Raw genomic sequence first — 22321 nt, 5'->3', positions numbered from 1 at the left:
TTGCCATTTTGTTAGCAAGCTAAGGATGCTAACAAGGGCATTAATTGTCAAAAAAAACATTAAGAATGTAGTTGTATTTATGCTATGTTTGCTAACAAGACAAGATGCGCTCCATTTTATATGCCAACCAGAAAATGTAGGCAAACTACTACATTTTAATGTACGCTATTTTACTTTAACTGAAAAATAAGCTAACCGGTGTAGACATACATGACTAAGGATTAGTTAGCTAAGGATGCTAACAAGGATATTCATGATAAAAAATAAGATATGCCTTTATACATTAAGAACGCAGTTGTATTTATGCAGTGTTTGCTAACAAGACAAGATGCGCTCGACTGGAAAATGCTCGCAAAATTCTAAATTTGAATAAGTTTTGAAAAATAAGCTAACCGGTGTGGACATAGCAGACTTCCGGTTCTGGTTGCCATTTTGTTAGCAAGCTAAGGATGCTAACAAGGGCATTAATGATTAAAAAACATTAAGAATGTAGTTGTATTTATGCAGTGTTTGCTAACAAGACAAGATGCGCTCCATTTTATATGCCAACCAGAAAATGCTCGCAAAAGTCAAAATTTTAATGTACGTTTTTTTTACTTTAACTGAAAAATAAGCTAACCGGTGTGGACATAGCTAACTTTTGAGAGGCAACCCGCTGAAGACATAGACTGTCAGATATAGCAGACTTCTGGTTCTGGTTGCCATTTTGTTAGCAAGCTAACGATGCTAACAAGGGCATTCATGATTTTAAAAAATACATTGCAGTGTTTAATAACAAGACAAAGATGCGCTCCATTTTATATGCCAACCGGAAAATGTAGGCTAACCGGTTAAGGATTAAGCTAAGGATGCTAACAAGGGCATTCATGCTAAAAAAAATACATTAAAAACGCAGTTGTATTTATGCAGTGTTTGCTAACAAGACAAGATTTGCTCCATTTAAATGCCAACCGTAAAATGCTCGCAAATTCTAAATATTAATGTACGCTTTATTTTTTTTTTTTACTTAACTGAGAATGATGCTAACCGGTGTGGATGCTAGCCAAGGTTTCACTGTATATGACACACTTTCACATTCAATATCATGAAGTGTGTCCAAACGTTTGTTGGTAGTGCTCATTCAATTATTCTGAAATGTTCAAATAATAAGTATTTGTGTCATTATTGGCGTATTTATTGGATTTAGAGTGTGATACTTTAAACCTGAGCTGAAACTACAATGGTATCTGATGTTTTTTATATGTAATAGTAAGCCTGCAGAAATATGGGGGAACAAATCAATGTAATTATTTTATCAAGCATAAATCTGTGCGAGCATGTTTGTGTGAAATTAGCATGCAAATTAATTCATAGTAAATGCCTTTTATCAACATATATATTGCATAAGTGCTTTTTAAACAATAAGTAGTTGTGAGATATAGTCTGTAATGGCGTAAGGGATTGTGTGTGATGTGCTGTGTTGCATATACAGTTGCTAGTACAAAATGACAATATGATACAGAATCTCACATATAAAAAATTTTTTAATTTTTTTGTAATTTTTACTTATGCTGGTAATTAATTTCACCAAGTGTGATAACAGTATATTTTATTCTTGATTGCTCATGTTGGTAGTTTTTATACAAAGTGACGTAAAACAGGTGATGTCTGCAGGTAATTTTTATTACAATTTTGTAGAAAACAAGATGGAGCATAGCAAAAACATAGCATAACAATGGGATAAAAACAGGAAGAGCATATTTAATGTCACGTCTAATCACATTCATCGCATGTGTGAGAGTCAAAGAAAACATGTGACCTCAATGCAGTTTACAGTTTCTGTAATTGCCACTGAATACTTTCCCTGAAATAATAATTCTGAAAGCAGCTCGGAACCACGAATAAAAGAAGCCATAAACAAACGGATTAAAAATAGAATTTGACCATCCGAGCCAAAGCAGCGTTTCAACTAGAGGTAGCGGAATTGAATAACCGGTGAGAGGATTAAAAGTTATGACCAGAAAGAAAGGGGTCCAACAGAGAAGAAAAACTCCCATCACAATAACCAGGGTTTTTGTGGCTTTTCTTTCCATTTTACTCACTCGTTCATTTCGTGCAGTTTGTGTGCTTTGGATGCTTTGTGCCTGTTTCAGCGCCACAGTTAATATTTTTAAATAAATTCCGAGCAGGATGATCACCGGCAGGTAAAACGAAACAATCGACCCCACAAATCCGTTCGGAATGTGAAATATGAAGCAGCGGCCTTCACAGACAGTGTGTTTAAACCCCACAAATGTAAGACCGAATCCAGAAAGAGCGGAAGAAATCCAAATTACCAGTATCATGATCCCAACCACTTGACCGTTTATCTTAGTTTTATAAGTCAGAGGCTGACACACGGCGTAATACCTGTCGATGGAAATACAACACACATTAAGAATGGACGTCATCATCAGCCAAATATCAAAACTTCGCCGCATTTTACAAAACACGTCCCCGAAATATATACAGGAATTGACAGACAGAGCCATGTTGAACTGCAAAACCAAAGCACCCAAGAGTAGGTCAGCGACAGCCAGAGACAGGATGAGGTAGTTGGTTGGAGTGTGGAGCTGCTTGAAGTAAACGATAGACGTGATTACCAGGAGGTTACCGCATATTATGCTGATAGACATAGTACTACCGATGAACATGTACAAGAACATACGTGTTACAGACGGGGTTATTGTCACCAAGCAAAACTGTTGTTCGGATTCATTACAGAAATACGAGTAATAACTCTCATTGACAATAAATTCCATGCTTCCTGGAGTTAAAAAGTTCAATTATTCATCTTGAAATACTTAAAAAAATATTCCAGATTGTCAAAAATACAAGTAGTTCCTACCAGTTGTATCTTCCCTTTGACTCAACCGATCAAGAAGACTGAACTGTATCAGAGTCGTTCATGTTATTAAATATCCTAACCTTGTTGCTATAGTGGACGTGTCCAATCACAAGTTAGTATACATGGCAGGCCACACCAGCTTTTCCCAATGAGGTTTTGTGATTGGTCGAGTATTGTTTGTGTCTTTTTTTTTTAGAAGGATTATGCAAGATCTATTGGAAATCGTTTTTTTTTTTAATTGTTGTCTTTTTTCATGATGGGTTGCTACAACGAGTTAATCGTATGAGGTCTTAGCAGTGGTGTGGTCTTGACTTTGGACTCAAAGATTTGCAATTTGTCTGAAGACTTGAAAATACTTAACATTTTCAGTGAATTTCAGTAAAATTTGTCCCTATTCATAACATTCAAATAATGTGATCCTGTTGTCATTCCAAGAATTGGAGCAAAAACCTTTGGGTTTTTTTTTTTTTTGTATGTTTTGTATGTTTTGTACACTACCAGTGAAGATGAAAATAACCTTAAATGTTCATTTAAATCCCTTTCATCTGTCATGTATATGCATTTAGAATTATTTTATGCATGCAAAACTATAATTGTAAAACTATTAAAATGTGTTTTGTGTTTACATTTTTGAGAGTCAACCCGCTGAAGACATAGACTATAAGATATAGCAGACTTACGGTTCTGGTTGCCATTTTGTTAGCAAGCTAAGGATGCTAACAAGGGCATTCATGATAAAAAAAAATATATACATTAAGAACGCAGTTGTATTTATGCAGCGTTTAATAATATGAGAACATGCGCTCCATTTTAAATGTAGGCAAACTTCAAAATTTTAATGTACGCTATTTTACTTTAACTGAATAATAAGCTAACCGGTGTGGACGTACATGACTAAGGATTAGTTAGCTAAGGGTGCTAACAAGGATAAAAAATACATTAAGAATGTAGTTGTATTTATGCAGTGTTTGCTAACAAGACAAGATGCACTCAACTGGAAAATGCTCGCAAAATTCTAAATTTGAATAGGTTTTTTTTACTTTAACTGAAAAATAAGCTAACCGGTGTGGACATAGCAGACTTCCGGTTCTGGTTGCCATTTTGTTAGCAAGCTAAGGATGCTAACAACGGCATTAATGATTAAAAAACATTAAGAATGTAGTTGTATTTATGCAGTGTTTGCTAACAAGACAAGATGCGCTCCATTTTATATGCCAACCAGAAAATGTAGGCAAACTACTACATTTTAATGTACGCTATTTTACTTTAACTGAACAATAAGCTAACCGGTGTGGACGTACATGACTAAGGATTAGTTAGCTAAGGATGCTAACAAGGATATTCATGATAAAAAATACATTAAGAACGCAGTTGTATTCATGCTATGTTTGCTAACAAGACAAGATGCGCTCCATTTTATATGCCAACCAGAAAATGCTCGCTAAAGTCAAAATTTTAATTTAAATTTTTTTACTTTAACCGAAAAATAAGCTAACCAGTGTGGACATAGCTAACTTCCGGTTCTGGTTGCAATTTTGTTAGCAAGCTAAGGATGCTAACAAGGGCATTAATTGTCAAAAAAACATGAAGAATGTAGTTGTATTTATGCAGTGTTTGCTAACAAGACAAGATGCGCTCCATTTTATATGCCAACCAAAAAATGTAGGCAAACTACTACATTTTAATGTATGCTATTTTACTTTAACTGAACAATAAGCTAACTAGTGTGGACGTACATGACTAAGGATTAGTTAGCTAAGGATGCTAACAAGGATATTCATGATAAAAAATACATTAAGAACGCAGTTGTATTCATGCTATGTTTGCTAACAAGACAAGATGCGCTCCATTTTATATGCCAACCAGAAAATGCTCACAAAAGTCAAAATTTTAATTTACATTTTTTTACTTTAACTGAAAAATAAGCTAACCAGTGTGGACATAGCTAACTTCCGGTTCTGGTTGCAATTTTGTTAGCAAGCTAAGGATGCTAACAAGGGCATTCATGATTAAAAAAAAAAATACATTAAGAACGCAGTTGTTATTATGCAGTGTTTAATAACAAGACAAGATGCGCTCCATTTTATATGCCAACCGCAAAATGTAGGCAAACTTTAAATATTAATGTACACTATTTTACTTTAACTGAAAAATAAGCTAAACGGTGTGGACATAGCTAACTTCCGGTTCTGGTTGCTATTTTGTTAGCAAGCTAAAGATGCTAACAAGGGTATTCATGATTAAAAAAAAATACATTAAGAATGCAGTTGTTTTTATGCAGTGTTTAATAACAAGACAAGATGCGCTCCATTTTATATGCCAACCGCAAAATGTAGGCAAACGTCAAAATTTTTGTTTACACTTTTTTTTTTTACTTTAATTGAGAATTATGCTAATCAGTGTGGACGCTAGCCACACACACTTTCGCATTCAATTTCAAGAAGTGTGTCCAAAAGTTTGTTGTTAGTGCTCATTCAATTATTCTGAAATGTTCATATAATAAGTTATATATATTAATTATTGGTGTATTTATTGGATTTACAGTGTGATACTTTAAACCTGACCATTTACAACTGTGTCTGATGTTTTTTTTTTTTTTGTTTTATAAAATTCTAAGTCTACAAAGGTATGGGGGGACTAATAAACATATTTATTTCATCAAGCGTACATGTGTGCGAGCAAATATGTGTGATTTTAGCATGCAAACATTTATTCATTCAATAGTAAATGCATTTTACCAACTTACATCATTGACAATGAACTGATGCAGTCCTGTTTGTCGCTGTTGTTGTCATGGCGATTGTTGTTGCTGCCGTTTTTGTCTCTCTCTTTCTCCTGTGCAGCTTAAACCTTAGTGATTGAATGAATGAATATATTGCATAAGTGCTTTTTAAACAATAAGTAGTTGTGAGATATAGTCTGTAATGTGCTGTGTTGCATATACAGTTGTTAGTACAAAATGAGAATATGATACAGAATAATATATTATTTTTTTTTTAAATAATTTTTACTAATGCTGTAATTCAATAATTGTATTTTTATTCTTGATTGCTCATGTTGGTAATTCAGTGTTTTTTATACAAAGTGATGTAAAACAGGTGATGTCTGCAGATGATTTTTATTAAAAATTTTGTAGAAAACAAGATGTAGCATAGGAAAATATGGCATAATAATGAAAGAAAAACAGAAAGAGCATATTTAATGTCACATCTAATCACATTCATCGCATGTGTGAGAGTCAAAGAAAACATGTCACAATAAAAATATATTACATTTTTTTTCATAATTTTTACTAATGCTGTAATTCATTAATTGTATTTTTATTCTTGATTGCTCATGTTGGTAATTCAGTGTTTTTATACAAAGTGACGTAAAACAGGTGATGTCTGCAGATTATTTTTATTAAAAATTTTGTAGAAAACAAGATGGAGCATAGCAAAATATGGCATAATAATGAAAGAAAAACAGGAAGAGCATATTTAATGTCACGTCTAATCACATTCATCGCATGTGTGAGAGTCAAAGAAAACATATGACCTCAATGCAGTTTACAGTTTCTGTAATTGCCACTGAATACTTTCCCTGAAATAATAATTCTGAAAGCAGCTCGGAACCACGAATAAAAGAAGCCATAAACAAACGGATTAAAAATAGAATTTGACCATCCGAGCCAAAGCAGCGTTTCACTCAGCGGTAGCGGAATTGAATAACCGGTGAGAGGATTAAAAGTTAAGGATAGAAAAAAAGGGGTCCAACAGAGAAGAAAAACTCCCATCACAATAACCAGGGTTTTTGTGGCTTTTCTTTCCATTTTACTCACTCGTTCATTTCGTGCAGTTTGTGTGCTTTGGATGCTTTGTGCCTGTTTCAGCGCCACAGTTAATATTTTTAAATAAATTCCGAGCAGGATGATCACCGGCAGGTAAAACGAAACAATCGGCCCCACAAATCCGTTCGGAATGTGAAATACAAAGCAGCGGCCTTCACAGACAGTGTGTTTAAGCCCCACAAATGTAAGACCGAATCCAGAAAGAGCGGAAAAAACCCAAATTACCAGGATCATGATCCCAACCACTCGACCGTTTATCTTAGTTTTATAAGTCAGAGGCTGACACACGGCGTAATACCTGTCGATGGAAATACAACACAAATTAAGAATGGACGTCTTCATCAGCCAAATATCAAAACTTCGACGAATTTTACAAAACACATCCCCGAAATATATACAGGAATTGACAGACAGAGCCATGTTGAACTGCAAAACCAAAGCACCCAAGAGTAGGTCAGCGACAGCCAGAGACAGGATGAGGTAGTTGGTTGGAGTGTGGAGCTGCTTGAAGTAAACGATAGACGTGATTACCAGGAGGTTACCGCATATTATGCTGATAGACATAGTACTACCGATGAACATGTACAAGAACATACGTGTTACAGACGGTCTTATTATCATCAAGCAAGACTCTTGCTTGGTTTCATGGCAGAAATACAACAAATCGGTCTTATTGACAATAAATTCCATGTTTCCTAGATTGACAGATTTCATCTTAAAACAAATTTACAACGTTAGAAGTATTAGTCAGACATAAATAATACATTAATTGAAAATGCTTGAAAAAAAAAATCATCCATATTCAGGAAAAAAAAAAAAAAGTGTAGTTCTTGTTGAAGTTTTGTCTCCTCCTGTTGACAGACTAAAATAGTCTAAACTGCATCAAAGGAGTTGGTGTTATTATGCTTGTTGCGTTCAAGGACCTGTCCAATCACAGGTTACTGGGCATGGCAGGCCACACCAGCTTCTGCTAATGAGGTTTTGTGATTGGTGCAGTATTGTTTCTATTTTTTTTTTTTTCTAATTATGCAAAATGAATTGGATTTTTTTTTTCCCCTGTAGGGGTCGCTACAGAGAATCAATCGTATTATGGAGGGGATGAGGTTTCATTTTTATGTCGGATGCCCTTCATAATACAAACATCTATAGTTGGGTGTAGGGGCGCTCTGGTCAGGAATATGGCGGTCATGCATGTAGCGTTATATCACCCTGCAGTAGTCAGCCAATCACAGGGCACATATAGACAAACAACCATTCACACTCACATTCATACCTATGGACAATTTGGAGTCGCCGATTAACCTAGCACATCATACTTATATCTAAATATCTTACTTTTTATTTTTGTACACAAAATAAGATGAAAAAAAAAATCAAGAATAAAGAAAATCAATCAATCAGTGATAAATAAATAAATATAATAATAATAATAATAATAATAAAATGACAAATAATAAAAACTTAAGAAACCACATATAGTTGGCGGGTAGAAAAATTATTTTTTTCAGATTAAAATAAACAAAACATTATTAGAGCCCTGTAGACATGACAAAACACGACTATAGTCACATTTATACTCTTTTTATTTACAACATATTGCGCAACTGCAGGGTCTCGAGACACATGCTAACTCGCAAACTAGAGAGCTAGCGACCTAAACGGTAGCCTTCAAGTTATTTCCTTTCAACTTAAATCGCCAAAACTTACCACTTCCACACAGATAGTGAGGATAACTATTAACAGTTATTTAACCTTTAACATGAACATTAACTAAAACGTAATAATTTTTTCTGGGTACATGATACCATACAGCATCCGTATCAAATTTATTTCAGACATGTATACTATGTTACGTTGATGTTTCTTTCTATACACTTACAATACAATACACATACAATATCTATTTATATACTTACATATACGTATATACACACACACATATATATGTATATACATGCAGCATACATGCACATTTTCATACATATAGTACATATATATATATAGTACATACATATACGTATATACACACATACATACATACACAACACCTCATTACTACACATGTCTGAAAAGGAGCAGGAAGAAGCAAAGCTTATCAACCCCTTCTCCACGTCACAGTAAGTGATTTGGATGGATTCTTGGAATAACAGTTAAATGTTATGAATTTCATTTATAAACAGAACCAACAATAGTGCATAGACAATATACGACAATAATGAATCATGTAGATAAATATAGACAGTATATTATAATAATCCTATTAATCCTAATATTATAGGCAAACCCCCCCCCCCCCAAAAAAAATTCAAGGAAAATTATCAGTATTAGCAAAAAATGGTCCTGTATTTGCCCTAATAAAATAATGCAATAATATTTGGTGGGGCGGCACGGTGGTGGAGTGGTTAGCGCGCAGACCTCACAGCTCGGACACCAGGGTTCAATTCCACCCTCTGCCATCTCTGCATGTTCTCCCCGTGCATGCGTGGGTTTTCTCCGGTTTCCTCCCACATTCCAAAAACATGCTAGGTTAATTAGCCACTCCAAATTGTCCATAGGTATGAATGTGAGTGTGAATGGTTGTTTGTCTATATGTGCCCTGTGATTGGCTGGCCACCAGTCCAGGGTCGCCAGTCGCCCGAAGACAGCTGGGATAGGCTCCAGCATACCCCTCACCCCTCGTGAGGATAAGCGGTAGAAAATGAATGAATGAATGAATTTTAGAGCCCTCTAGACATGAAATAACACCCCTATAGTGAACTTTATACTCATATTACCCAATATAGTAGACACAATAAGAGAAAATAAGATGTTTTTACGCTGCATGGTGTACGAGTGATTAGCGCGAGGGCCTCACAGCTAGGAGACCCGAGTTCGATTCCACCCTCGGCCATGTCTGTGTGGAGTTTGCATGTTCTCCCCGTGCATGCGTGGGTTTTCATCCGGGTACTCCGGTTTCCTCCCACATTCCAAAAACATGCTAGGTTAATTAGCCACTCCAAATTGTCCATAGGTATGAATGTGAGTGTGAATGGTTGTTTGTCTATATGTGCACTGTGATTGGCTGGCCACCAGTCCAGGGTCGCCAGTCGCCCGAAGACAGCTGGGATAGGCTCCAACATACCCCTCACCCCTTGTGAGGATAAGCGGTAGAAAATGAATGAATGAATGAATTTTAGAGCCCTCTAGACATGAAGTAACACCCCTATAGTGAACTTTATACTCATATTACCCAATATAGTAGACATAATAAGACAAAATAAGATGTTTTTACGCTGCATGGTGTACGAGTGATTAGCGCGAGGGCCTCACAGCTAGGAGACCCGAGTTCGATTCCACCCTCGGCCATCTCTGTGTGGAGTTTGCATGTTCTCCCCGTGCATGCGTGGGTTTTCATCCGGGTACTCCAGTTTCCTCCCACGTTCCAAAAACATGCTAGGTTAATTAGCCACTCCAAATTGTCCATAGGTATGAATGTGAGTGTGAATGGTTGTTTGTCTATATGTGCCCTGTGATTGGCTGGCCCACCAGTAGAAAATGAATAAATGAATGAATAATATTTGTTCAAATCACATCAATGTACAGTCAGCAAAATCCCCGTGAAATATCTTCCCGCTTATGATCATTTTGAAAGCAGAGCGGAACCAGTTATAAAAGAAAGCGTATATAAACGGATTCAGCATTGAGTTGGATAACGTCAGCCAGTTCAACGTCTCGATCACAGGAATCGACGGCGCGTCGGCGAATAGCGGCTGGAAGACCACGCAGAAAAAGTAAGGCGACATAAACAACAGGAAGACTCCCATGACGACCGCTAGAGTTTTGGTAGCTTTCCGTTCCAGTTTGCTCACAGACTTTGAACTCTGGATGCTGTTTATTTGCTTCTGAGCCACGAAGAAGATCTTCAAGTAGATGCAGCTCATAATAACGGCCGGGAGATAAAACGCTAAAACAGGTCCCGTAATATTGGATAAAATAACATTAACGGAACACATTTCCTCACAGGTTCCTTGGCTATATCCTCCGATGATAATACCGATTCCGATCATGGCGGCAATAACCCAGCACAATAGAATCATCGTTAAAGCCACTTGAACGTTTATTTTTGATCGATACGTTAAAGGCTGACAAACGGCGTAATATCTATCGATGGAAATGCAACATAAGTTTAAAATCGATGACGTGCACAACGATACGTCGAAGATGTCTCGTATTTTACAGATGAAATCCTCGTGGTCAAGACAGGAAGTGACGGTAAAAGCCATACTGAAGGGAAAAACTAAAACACCGACAAGTAAATCGGCTACAGAAAGAGACAGAATAAAATAATTAGTCGGAGTGTGAAGTTTTTGGAAGTAAATGACAGCGATAATCACGAGAAGGTTTCCGCATATTGTAGTCACGGACAATAAACCGAGGACACAGTACACAAAAACGCACGTTAAAGAAGGATGGCTTGTGAATATTAAGGATGCATTGTAGGATTCATAACAAGGATGCATGGCGTTGATAGCGTCGGTCCCGTTGAGGATGGAAGCCAATTCCATGAATTAGGATTTCTGCAATCAAATCAACTTTATTTGTATGGCACTTTTCCTGCCAAGACATGCAACACTAAGTGCTTTACAGAATTAAAACAATTACCACAATTAAAAAAAAAAAAAAAAAAACAAACAAAAAAAAAAAAAACAAAGAAACAAAAGAAAGCCCCCCTCCTTCCCACCCTCCATACTAGAGCTGCAGGCCGTGCCATCGGAGGACCAGCACCCGGGCCCCCCCCCCCCCGACTCCGACAGACGTGCGGACCCCCACATTAAAGGGAGGAACCCCCAGCCGGCCGGGTCGAAGGGACCCAAGGATGGCACCCCCTCAGCAAACCCGACACAGCCCCCAGTGTGGAGGACCCCCCTGAGCAAACACTGGAGTTAAAAGCTGACGACTAAGAGCATAAAATAGGACTAAAAAGATAAGAACAAAACAATGGAGTTAAAAGCTGAAGACTAAGAGCAAACAAATAGGACTAAAAAGATAAAAACAAAACAATGGAGTTAAAAGCTGAAGACCAAGAGCAAAAAAAAAAAAAGGACTAAAATGATGAAAACAAAACACTGGAGTTAAAAGCTGAAGACTAAGAGCAAACAAATAGGACTAAAAAGATAGAAACATAACACTGGAGTTAAAAGCTGAAGACTAAGAGCATAAAATAGGACTAAAAAGATAAAAACAAAACAATGGAGTTAAAAGCTGAAGACCAAGAGCATAAAAAAAAAGGACTAAAATGATGAAAACAAAACACTGGAGTTAAAAGCTGAACACTAAGAGCAAAAAAAAAATAGGACTAAAAAGATAAAAACATAACCCTGGAGTTAAAAGCTGAAGACTAAGAGCATAAAATAGGATTAAAAAGATAAAAACACAACACTGGAGTTAAAAGCTGAAGACCAAGAGCAAAAAATAGGACTAAAAAGATAACAACAAAACACTGGAGTTAAAAACTGAAGACTAAGAGCAAAAGAAATAGGACTAAAAAGATAAAAACATAACACTGGAGTTAAAAGCTGAAGACTAAGAGCATAAAATAGGACTAAAAAGATAAAAACAAAACACTGGAGTTAAAAGCTGAAGACTAAGAGCAAAAGAAATAGGACTAAAAAGATAACAACAAAACATTGGAGTTAAAAACTAAAGACTAAGAGCATAAAATAGGACTAAAAAGATAAAAACATAACACTGGAGTTAAAAGCTGAAGACTAAGAGCAAAAGAAATAGGACTAAAAAGATAAAAACAAAACACTGGAGTTAAAAGCTGAAGACTAAGAGCAAAAAATAGGATTAAAAAGATAAAAACACAACACTGGAGTTAAAAGCTGAAGACTAAGAGCAAAAGAAATAGGACTAAAAAGATAACAACAAAACATTGGAGTTAAAAGCTGAAGACTAAGAGCATAAAATAGGACTAAAAAGATAAAAACATAACACTGGAGTTAAAAGCTGAAGACTAAGAGCATAAAATAGGACTAAAAAGATAAAAACATAACACTGGAGTTAAAAGCTGAAGACTAAGAGCATAAAATAGGACTAAAAAGATAAAAACATAACACTGGAGTTAAAAGCTGAAGACCAAGTGCAAAAAAAAAAAAAATAGGACTAAAAAGATAAAAACAAAACACTGGAGTTAAAAGCTGAAGACTAAGAGCATAAAATAGGACTAAAAAGATAAAAACACAACACTGGAGTTAAAAGCTGAAGACTAAGAGCAAAAGAGTTTAAAAATATTAGTTAAAAGCCTGATTAAAAAGGTGTTTAATCTTTAATCTTTTTTAAAAAAATATCAACAGTCGTGACAATTCAGTTAGAATAGAATCCAACACACTCTCTTACTCATCTCTCTTACCTGTGTATTAAAATTGAGGCGTTCCCATATTCTGTACGCTGTGCAACTTTTTTGCAATATTTATAACCCTGTAGCTCATTTGCATAATCAAAACAAGCCTATCAGATGCAAGTTGTATGCAAATTCAACACATGCATGCATGCATTAAAAAAAAACTCACGTTGTAAAGTAAATAGGAACTTCAAATGATTATTTTTATTTTTTTTTTGCATTTTATGTAAGTGGTCAAATTCACATTCTCACGGTGCAACAAAACGAAAACACAACACATCCACAGCAAGTTACCGCATCACATAAATCAACTACTAGTGCCAAATGCGGCATAAACAACAACTCTGCGCTAAACATAACAGGCAACTTTAGGTGTTTGTTTACAATTCCCGTTGCAAGGCATGCTGGGTAGCGTCACAGCAACAATAATATGAACGATAAAACGCACAGATATCAAGAGTATGTTATCGTCCCTTCATGTTTGCGTCCCCGACTACCTCCTCAATATTTTTTACAATCAAGCAGAAGTGCGACCAACACAACAAAATGCTACCCAGCATGCCTTGCGGAGGGAAAGTATGGGTGTAATTTTGTCATAGGAATTGTGCGTGTTTATTTGTATGCTCAGGTACTGTTGGTTACATTGTGTGGAGTGTGTGTTGTTATTTTCTGCTAGCCACCGATTGCTTCTGACAGATTTCCACGGGGCCACAGTTTGCACACCCCATGCTCTACACTCATTTTACATTATCATTTGTTAGTGGTTCGGTCTAGAGACAGTGCCACTGAGGAAAAGACAGGAAGCAGAACTGGAGGAAGCAGAAATGAGGATGCGGAGGTTCTCATTGGGAGTGACCATGATGGATAGGATCAGGGACGAGTGCATCAGAGGGACATTACATGTTTAGAAGCCTTGGAGATGAAGTCAGAGAGGCCAGACTGAGATGGTTCGGACATGTCCAGAGGAGATCTTGGGTTGAGGGGGCATAAGCTTGGAGGCGGATCCCAGGTCTCTCCACTGTGTCCTTCTATCCAACGAAGGTTGGATAGAGGGTTGGATCGTAGGTTCGAGGTTAACAGGATCTCCACCTTACACGGTGTCACAGTGCACCCTCCTCAGACTGCAAATGTATATCCGGAATCTCTCCCAAGCCATGTGGAAGTGGTTCTCTACTTTATATAAGTTGACTTGTAGACTCATATAAAGGAATAAAAACAACCTAAGGAGATGTATTATCTCACATACTCTGATATCAAGTCACATGTGACAATAACAGAAGCAAGTACATAGTAACTAAAATGACACGGGTGAGGCCACAATGCTGAGAATGACAGGAATGACAGAACCAGAAAACTACATACACTCATGTTAATTACGCAGGCGATACTCTCTGTTGAAACATATGACAGATGAGAAGATGATTGGCTGACACGAGACCAGGTAAAACTAGCAAGAGAGTGAAATGAGGACACGATGGAGGCTATGACGCTTATCCTCATTTGGGTGCTGGGGTATGCTGGAGCTGACTTCGGGAGGCGGGGTACACCCAGGACTGGTGGCCAGCCAATCACAGGGCACATATAGACAAACAACCATTCACACTCACATTCATACCTATGGACAATTTGGAGTCGCTAATTAACCTAGCATGTTTTTGGAATGTGGGAGGAAACCGGAGTACCCGGAGAAAACCCAATTCATAAAAAAAAAAATATTAATTAAAAAATTATATTAGGAAAGCAGGAAGTGAACAAATGTAACAGTTGATGTTTGCTAAATACAAGGATGAAGAGTCTTGAACCAGTCATGATGTGCTATATATATCACTATATTGACACTTACTATGGTACCCATTATGGCATTGGATGCTCATATCACCGAGTACTTCGGTACATGACAAAAAATAAAAAATAAAATAAAACTAAAAAAATAAAAATTCATTTAAAAATTTTTTTAATAAAAAAATTATATTAGGAAAGCAGGAAGTGAACAAATGTAACAGTTGATGTTTGCTAAATACAAGGATGAAGAGTCTTGAACCAGTCATGATGTGCTATATATATCACTATATTGACACTTACTATGGTACCCATTATGGCATTGGATGCTCATATCACCGAGTACTTCGGTACGTGACAAAAATAAAAAATAAAATAAAACTAAAAAAATAAAAATTCATTTAAAAATTTTTTTAATAAAAAAATTATATTAGGAAAGCAGGAAGTGAACAAATGTAACAGTTGATGTTTGCTAAATACAAAGATGAAGAGTCTTGAACCACTATATTGACACTTACTATGGTACCCATTATGTCATTGGATGCTCATATCACCTCGTACTTCGGTACATGACAAAAAATAAAAAATAAAATAAAACTAAAAAAAATAAAAATTCATTAAAAAAAATAAAAATTCATAAAAAAAATTATATTAAGAAAGCAGGAAGTGAACAAATGTAACAGTTACTGATTGTAAAAGTACCAGATGGAGGGGTAGGATTTAATAAGCTTTGCTTCTTCCTACTCCTTTCGGACATGTGGAACTGGGAACTGATTATGCGATGCATTCAATTGTAATCTGATGCATGTTCAAATGAAATACAACTATTAGATTACCATAATAATTTGTATGATAAAGCATACACATACTCAGTCATTTCATCCAAATAAACCCATATTGGTAAAATCCCCTAGAAATATTCTCCCAGTTATAATGATTTTGAAAGCAGAGCGGAACCAGTTGTAAAAGAAAGCATAAATGAACGGATTCAGCATTGAATTGGATAAAGTCAGCCAGTTTAACGTTTCGATCACGGCGACGGACGGAGGTCTGTGGAACAACGGCTGAAAGACGACGGAAAAAAAATACGGCGTCATGCATATCAGGAAGACTCCCATAACAATCGCTAAAGTTTTGGTGGCTTTTCGTTCCATTTTTGTTAAACATTTCATACTCTGGATTCTGTTCACTTGTCTTTGAGCCACAAAGAAAATCTTCAAATAGATGCAGCTCATAATCACCGCGGGGAGGTAAAACCCAAAAACCGGTCCCATTGTGTGAGCCAAAACTATATCCACAGAACACGTTCCTCCGTTACAAGTTCCTTGACTAAATCCTCCGAATATTATTCCGATTGCTATGAGTGCAGAAATCCCCCAGCACACGCCAATCATCATTAAAGCGACTTGATGGTTTATTTTCGATTTATACGTTAAAGGCTGACACACTGCATAATATCTATCGATGGAAATGCAACATAAATTCAAAATCGATGTTGTACAAAGCACGATATCGAAGCTGTCTCGTATTTTGCAAGCTAAATCCTCACGATACAAACAGGATGTGACGGTAAAAGCCATGCTGGAAGGAAAAACTAAAACGCCCACGAGCAGGTCCGCCACAGATAAAGATAAAATAAGATAATTAGTCGGAGTGTGAAGTTGTTTGAAGTAAACCACGGAAATAATCACGAGAAGATTCCCGCAAATTGTAGCGACGGACAACAAACCAAGGACGCAATAAACAGAGATACATATTAAAGAAGGGGTGCTAGTAAATATTAAAGATGTATTATTAGATTCATAACAAGGATGTGAGGCAATAAATGCATTAGTTCCATTGATGATGGAATCCTGTTGCATTTTCCACGATGCCTGCAATAATGAACCGCAATATTAGCAACATATTATCATTTATGCTATTTAGTATGTGGGATGGAATATAACTAATGTGGCTGTTCTCTTACCTACAAGCGCCGCCGGGGGGGTGTGTGTGCTCCCAAGCCTTCAAATGATATTTATAAGGCATCATTAGCATATTCAAAAATACCCAAAACAATTACGTCTAATGTAAGCTGACAGCGGATAAATTAGAATAATTTTTGATAACTAGGGAAGCTCCGATCAGGACTGAAATCAGCTGATAGCAATTACATGGATTTAATTTTATTTTATTTAATTTTATTTAATTTTATTTAATGTTATTTAATTTTATTTAATTTTATTTAATTTTATTTAATTTTATTTTATTTTATTTTATTTTATTTTATTTTATTTTATTTTATTTTTTTATTTTATTTTATTCATTTTCTGGTGGCCAGCCAATCACAAGGCACATATAGACAAACAACCATTCACACTCACATTCATACCTATGGACAATTTGGAGTCGCTAATTAACCTAGCATGTTTTTGGAATGTGGGAGGAAAACCGGAGTACCCGGAGAAAACCCATGCATGCACGGGGAGAACATGCAAACTCCACACAAAGATGCCCGAGAGTGGAATCGAACTCAGGTCTCCTAGCTGTGAGTTCCGCGCGGTGGATTTTGATTAATTTAATATAATTATACTGTATGAGTTTCTTGTCTTATCTTACCAGGGACCGAGTGGTGGATGAGTGGTTAGCATGTAGTCAAGTATCAAGTCTGGTGCTTGTGTATCTCACTCATCATTACAGTAACATTACTGACACCACATACTGACACTACTATAGAATATTACATGTCATCTTAACGTCCCAACCAATCCTGTTATTTTATTTTATTTTATTTTATTTTATTTTATTTTATTTTATTTTATTTTATTTTATTTTATTTTATTTTATTTTATTTTTAACTCGGGTCTCCTCGCTGTGAGGCCCTCGCGCTAATCACTCGTACACCATGCAGCGTAAAAACATCTTATTTTCTCTTATTATGTCGACTATATTGGGTAATATGAGTATAAGGTTCACTATAGGGGTGTTACTTCATGTCGAGAGGGCTCTAAAATTCATTTCATTCATTCATTTTCTACCGCTTATCCTCACGAGGGTCGCAGGGGTGGTCTGGTCAAACCTGTTCAAAAACTGGTTTTCTCTTCTCACATCCCCCTCAATGTGCCCCCCCCCCTCTCTTTTTGTGCTGCAGCCTGTGATGACCCCCACCCACCCCCTGCCACACCTCCCATCATGTTGTTATTCTGCATCCTTTGTACTAATTTTTTCTCTGTACTTTAGCTTTACTTTGGTTCCTTTTGCACTGCAAGGTCATTATTTCAAAAATAGTATAATTATTAAAATTATTAAAAAAAAAAACAGGACAGAGTGGGTATAAAAATGGCGCACTTGAGAGGCTTTATATATGGCATGTAAGACAGTAACAAAATATAAACATATAATTCAATAAATTGATAATATAATTACATTTCTAGAGTTCTCAGTAAGCAACAATGGCTGGCAATGAATTACAAACTAATAATAATAATAATAATAATAATAATAATAATAAATAAATAAATAAATAAATAAATAAATAAATAATAATAATAATAATAATAATAATAGTACAAAAATACTCAAAGACACTTTACAGAAGAATGGAGCTGAATAAAAGCAAGTAAACAGAGTACAAGATACATTAAAATACAACATTAATTCGTTAATACACAGTTCAAACACAAGAAAACGCAAGGCGTTAAAAACAACAACAAACATTAAAAACAAATTTAAAAACTAAAAATAAATTACATTTCCATGTAAACTAGTACAGTTGCCAAACACAGAAAGACCCAATTATGTTTCAAATGTGCACAAATACTCTCAAAAATATTACAGTACAGAAATAGCATTCAAATGTAGTTTATAAGGCAAAACATCAAAATAAATTTGTGTTGGTAAAATCACCATAAAATATGTTTCCGGTGATAATCAGTCTAAAAGCTGTCCTGAACCAGCTGTAAAAGAAAGCATAAATAAACTGATTAAGCATGGAATTAGAAAGCGCTAGCCAGTTTAGCGTTTCGATCACAGCAACCGGCGTTACGTTAAATGTTAACGGTTGAAAAATGATACAAACGAAGTAGGGCGTCCAACATAAAATAAAAACACCCAAGACTATAGCTAAAGTTTTGGTAGCTTTTCTTTCCATTTTACTGACAGTTCCTGACTTTGTACTCTGACACGTTGTGGTCTGGATGAGCCGGACTTGTTTTTGCGCAACAAGAAATATTCTTAAGTAGATACTAAGCATAATAATAATTGGGATATAAAAAGCAAATATGGACCCCAGGGTGGTAGATATCAACGCATCCATTAAGCAGCTTTCTTCGCATTTTCCTTGATTAAATCCCGCAACGGTGATACCGATTCCTATTAGCGCAGAAACGCCCCAGCTTACAAAGACCATGACGCCGATAACACGGTCATTTATTATACTTCTATAAGTCAGAGGCCGACACACGGCATAGTACCTGTCGATGGAAATGCAGCATAAGTTTAAAATGGAAGCCGTGCTCAGCGTAACGTCGAAACTGGCTCGTATTTGACAAAAGAGGCCTTCGTGATACCAACAGGAGAAGACGGTGAACGCCATACTGGAAGGAAAAACCAGAACCCCCACCAGCAGATCGGCCACGGCTAAAGACAGAATGAGGTAGTTAGTGGGGCTGTGGAGCTGTCGGAAGTAAATGACGGCCATTATTACCAGAAGGTTTCCACATATTGTGCAAACGGACAATAAGCCGAGAAAAACATACAAAGAAACGCATACAATTGAAGGATTACTTGCAAATACATAAGTCGTATTATCTAATACATAGCAGGGATGAATATAATTATAAACATTGGTCTTGTTGGCGGTTGGTTCTGGTTCCATCGTTACCGATTCCTGGAAGTACACAACAATAACAACAATAACAACAATAACAACAATAACAACAATAACAACAATATCAAAAAGTAACAGAAGAAAAATATTTACACATTAGGAAATATTACCCGGTTAGTAAGTGCATCAATGTTACCTTAAGTTTGTGTGTGACACTTTTAAACCTCTACGTAATTACCATAATTCATGCAAATATCTATCCACCAATCAGATTGTACCATTTTATGACATCATGCAACTGTTTTTTTTTTTTTTTTGAAGCGTCTTCATTCATTTTCTACCGCTTATCTTCACAAGGGTCGCCGAGAGGCGGGGTACACCCTGGACTGGTGGCCAGCCAATCACAAGGCACATATAGACAAACAACCATTCACACTCACATTCATACCTATGGATAATTTGGAGTGGCTAATTAACCTAGCATGTTTTTGGAATGTGGGAGGAAACCGGAGTACCCGGAGAAAACCCTTATTATGTCTACTATATTGGGTAATATGAGTATAAAGTTCACTATAGGGGTGTTACTTCATGTCTAGAGGGCTCTAAAATTAATTAATAATTCATTCATTAATTTTCTCCCGCTTATCCTCACGAGGGTTGCGGGGTATGCTGGAGCCTATCCAAGCTGTCTTCAGCCGAGAGGTGTTGTACACCCTGGACTGGTGGCCAGCCAATCACAGGGCACATATAGACAAACAACCATTCACACTCACATTCATACCTATGGACAATTTGGAGTGGCTAATTAACCTAGCATGTTTTTGGAATGTGGGAGGAAACCGGAGTACCCGGAGAAAAAACCCACGCATGCACGGGGAGAACATGCAAACTCCACACAGACATGGCCGATTGTGGAATCAAACTCGGGTCTCCTAGTTGTGAGTCCCTCACGCAAATCACTCATCCGCCATGCAGCATTAAAAGATCTTATTTTCTCTTATTATGTCTACTATATTGGGTAATATGAGTATAAAGTTCACTATAGGGGTGTTACTTCATGTCTAGAGGGCTCTAAAATTAATAATTAATTCATTCATTTTCTCCCGCTTATCCTCACGAGGGTTGCGGGTGGTATATTCATACTTCAACTGTCCAATAGAATTTTTGGACAATGTTTTGTTGACTTTAGATACCATAGAAACCTTAACCCTATTACTGTGTAACAATGGTCTCCTCACTCAAATATTCAAATATTCATTCAGTCATTTATTTTCTATCGCTTATCCTCACGAGGGTCATTTTACGTAAAAACGTAAAAAAAAGTCAGAAACAATCTTTTTTTTTCTAATGAGAGAAAATTATGTTTGAAATGTAGCTTTTCCCGCAAAAAATTTTTTTTAGTTGGGAACTGATATTTTCCTGAAAGAACGCACCCGGGATCAAATTTAACAGTTGAGTTTACCTGCTTGGTAAACAAACAAAAAAACAAAAAAAAAAAAAAGTTTTTAGTTGGGAACTAATATTTTCCTGAAAGAACGCACCCGGGATCAAATTTAACAGTTGAGTTTACCTGCTTGGTAAACAAAAAAAACAAAAAAAAAAAAAAGTTTTTAGTTGGGAACTAATATTTTCCTGAAAGAACGCACCCGGGATCAAATTTAACAGTTGAGTTTACCTGCTTGGTAAACAAAACAAAACAAAAAAAAAAGTTTTTAGTTGGGAACTAATATTTTCCTGAAAGAACGCACCCGGGATCAAATTTAACAGTTGAGTTTACCTGCTTGGTAAACAAAAAAAAAACAAAACAAAAAAAAAGTTTTTAGTTGGGAACTAATATTTTCCTGAAAGAACGCACCCGGGATCAAATTTAACAGTTGAGTTTACCTGCTTGGTAAACAAAAAAAAAAACAAAAAAAAAAAAAAGTTTTTAGTTGGGAACTAATATTTTCCTGAAAGAACGCACCCGGGATCAAATTTAACAGTTGAGTTTACCTGCTTGGTAAACAAAAAAAAAAAAAAAAAAAAGTTTTTAGTTGGGAACTAATATTTTCCTGAAAGAACGCACCCGGGATCAAATTTAACAGTTGAGTTTACCTGCTTGGTAAACAAAACAAAACAAAAAAAAAAGTTTTTAGTTGGGAACTAATATTTTCCTGAAAGAACGCACCCGGGATCAAATTTAACAGTTGAGTTTACCTGCTTGGTAAACAAAAAAAAACAAAACAAAAAAAAAGTTTTTAGTTGGGAACTAATATTTTCCTGAAAGAACGCACCCGGGATCAAATTTAACAGTTGAGTTTACCTGCTTGGTAAACAAAAAAAAAAAAAAAAAAAAAAAAAAAAGTTTTTAGTTGGGAACTAATATTTTCCTGAAAGAACGCACCCGGGAAAAGATCAAATTCAATCTTAAAGTAATGGATTAAACTGTGGACATGTTTTATATAGATATGTATTTTATTTTGAAAGAAAAAATGGCGTATAGAAGGGTTTAGATTCTGTTCCACAGATGGCGCTAATGCACACCGAAAGCTGCTTGCCAACCGCCAATAAACAACAGAAGAAGAAGAACGCAGTCTGACAACTTTCCGTTTGAGCGGGTACAAGATACCTCAATCGGATTGGGGAAAGGAATATTCCACCCCTGGGAATCCCGTTATA

At 36.1% G+C, this 22321-nt stretch overlaps 5 protein-coding genes across 5 annotated transcripts; all 5 read right to left on the bottom strand.

Moving 5' to 3' along the window:
• Positions 1–1799: 1799 nt before the first annotated feature.
• On the bottom strand, positions 1800–2833 carry LOC131131167 (trace amine-associated receptor 1-like). The gene has a single exon (XM_058075610.2). The coding sequence runs from the start codon at positions 2778–2780 to the stop codon at positions 1800–1802; it is 981 nt and encodes a 326-aa protein (XP_057931593.2). The 5' UTR covers positions 2781–2833.
• Positions 2834–6381: 3548 nt separating this feature from the next.
• Positions 6382–7385, bottom strand: LOC131098789 (trace amine-associated receptor 1-like). Its single transcript, XM_078794668.1, has one exon. It carries the CDS (start codon positions 7383–7385, stop codon positions 6405–6407), a length of 981 nt encoding a protein of 326 aa, XP_078650794.1. The 3' UTR covers positions 6382–6404.
• Positions 7386–10261: 2876 nt separating this feature from the next.
• Positions 10262–11243, bottom strand: LOC131098805 (trace amine-associated receptor 1-like). The gene has a single exon (XM_078794508.1). The coding sequence runs from the start codon at positions 11237–11239 to the stop codon at positions 10262–10264; it is 978 nt and encodes a 325-aa protein (XP_078650634.1). The 5' UTR covers positions 11240–11243.
• A 4491-nt stretch (positions 11244–15734) lies between these two features.
• On the bottom strand, positions 15735–16718 carry LOC131098821 (trace amine-associated receptor 1-like). The gene has a single exon (XM_078794667.1). The coding sequence runs from the start codon at positions 16716–16718 to the stop codon at positions 15735–15737; it is 984 nt and encodes a 327-aa protein (XP_078650793.1).
• Positions 16719–18712: 1994 nt separating this feature from the next.
• Positions 18713–19711, bottom strand: LOC131098837 (trace amine-associated receptor 1-like). Its single transcript, XM_078794505.1, has one exon. It carries the CDS (start codon positions 19709–19711, stop codon positions 18713–18715), a length of 999 nt encoding a protein of 332 aa, XP_078650631.1.
• Positions 19712–22321: the final 2610 nt, after the last annotated feature.

Source organism: Doryrhamphus excisus, linkage group LG11 (assembly GCF_037039965.1).
Source record: "Doryrhamphus excisus strain RoL-2023G ecotype Guam linkage group LG11, RoL_Dexc_Guam_v1.1, whole genome shotgun sequence".
In the NCBI taxonomy this organism is placed as follows: Eukaryota; Metazoa; Chordata; class Actinopteri; order Syngnathiformes; family Syngnathidae; genus Doryrhamphus; species Doryrhamphus excisus.
The sequence above is the reverse complement of the archived record's forward strand: the minus strand, read 5'-3'. Positions and strand labels throughout refer to the sequence as shown.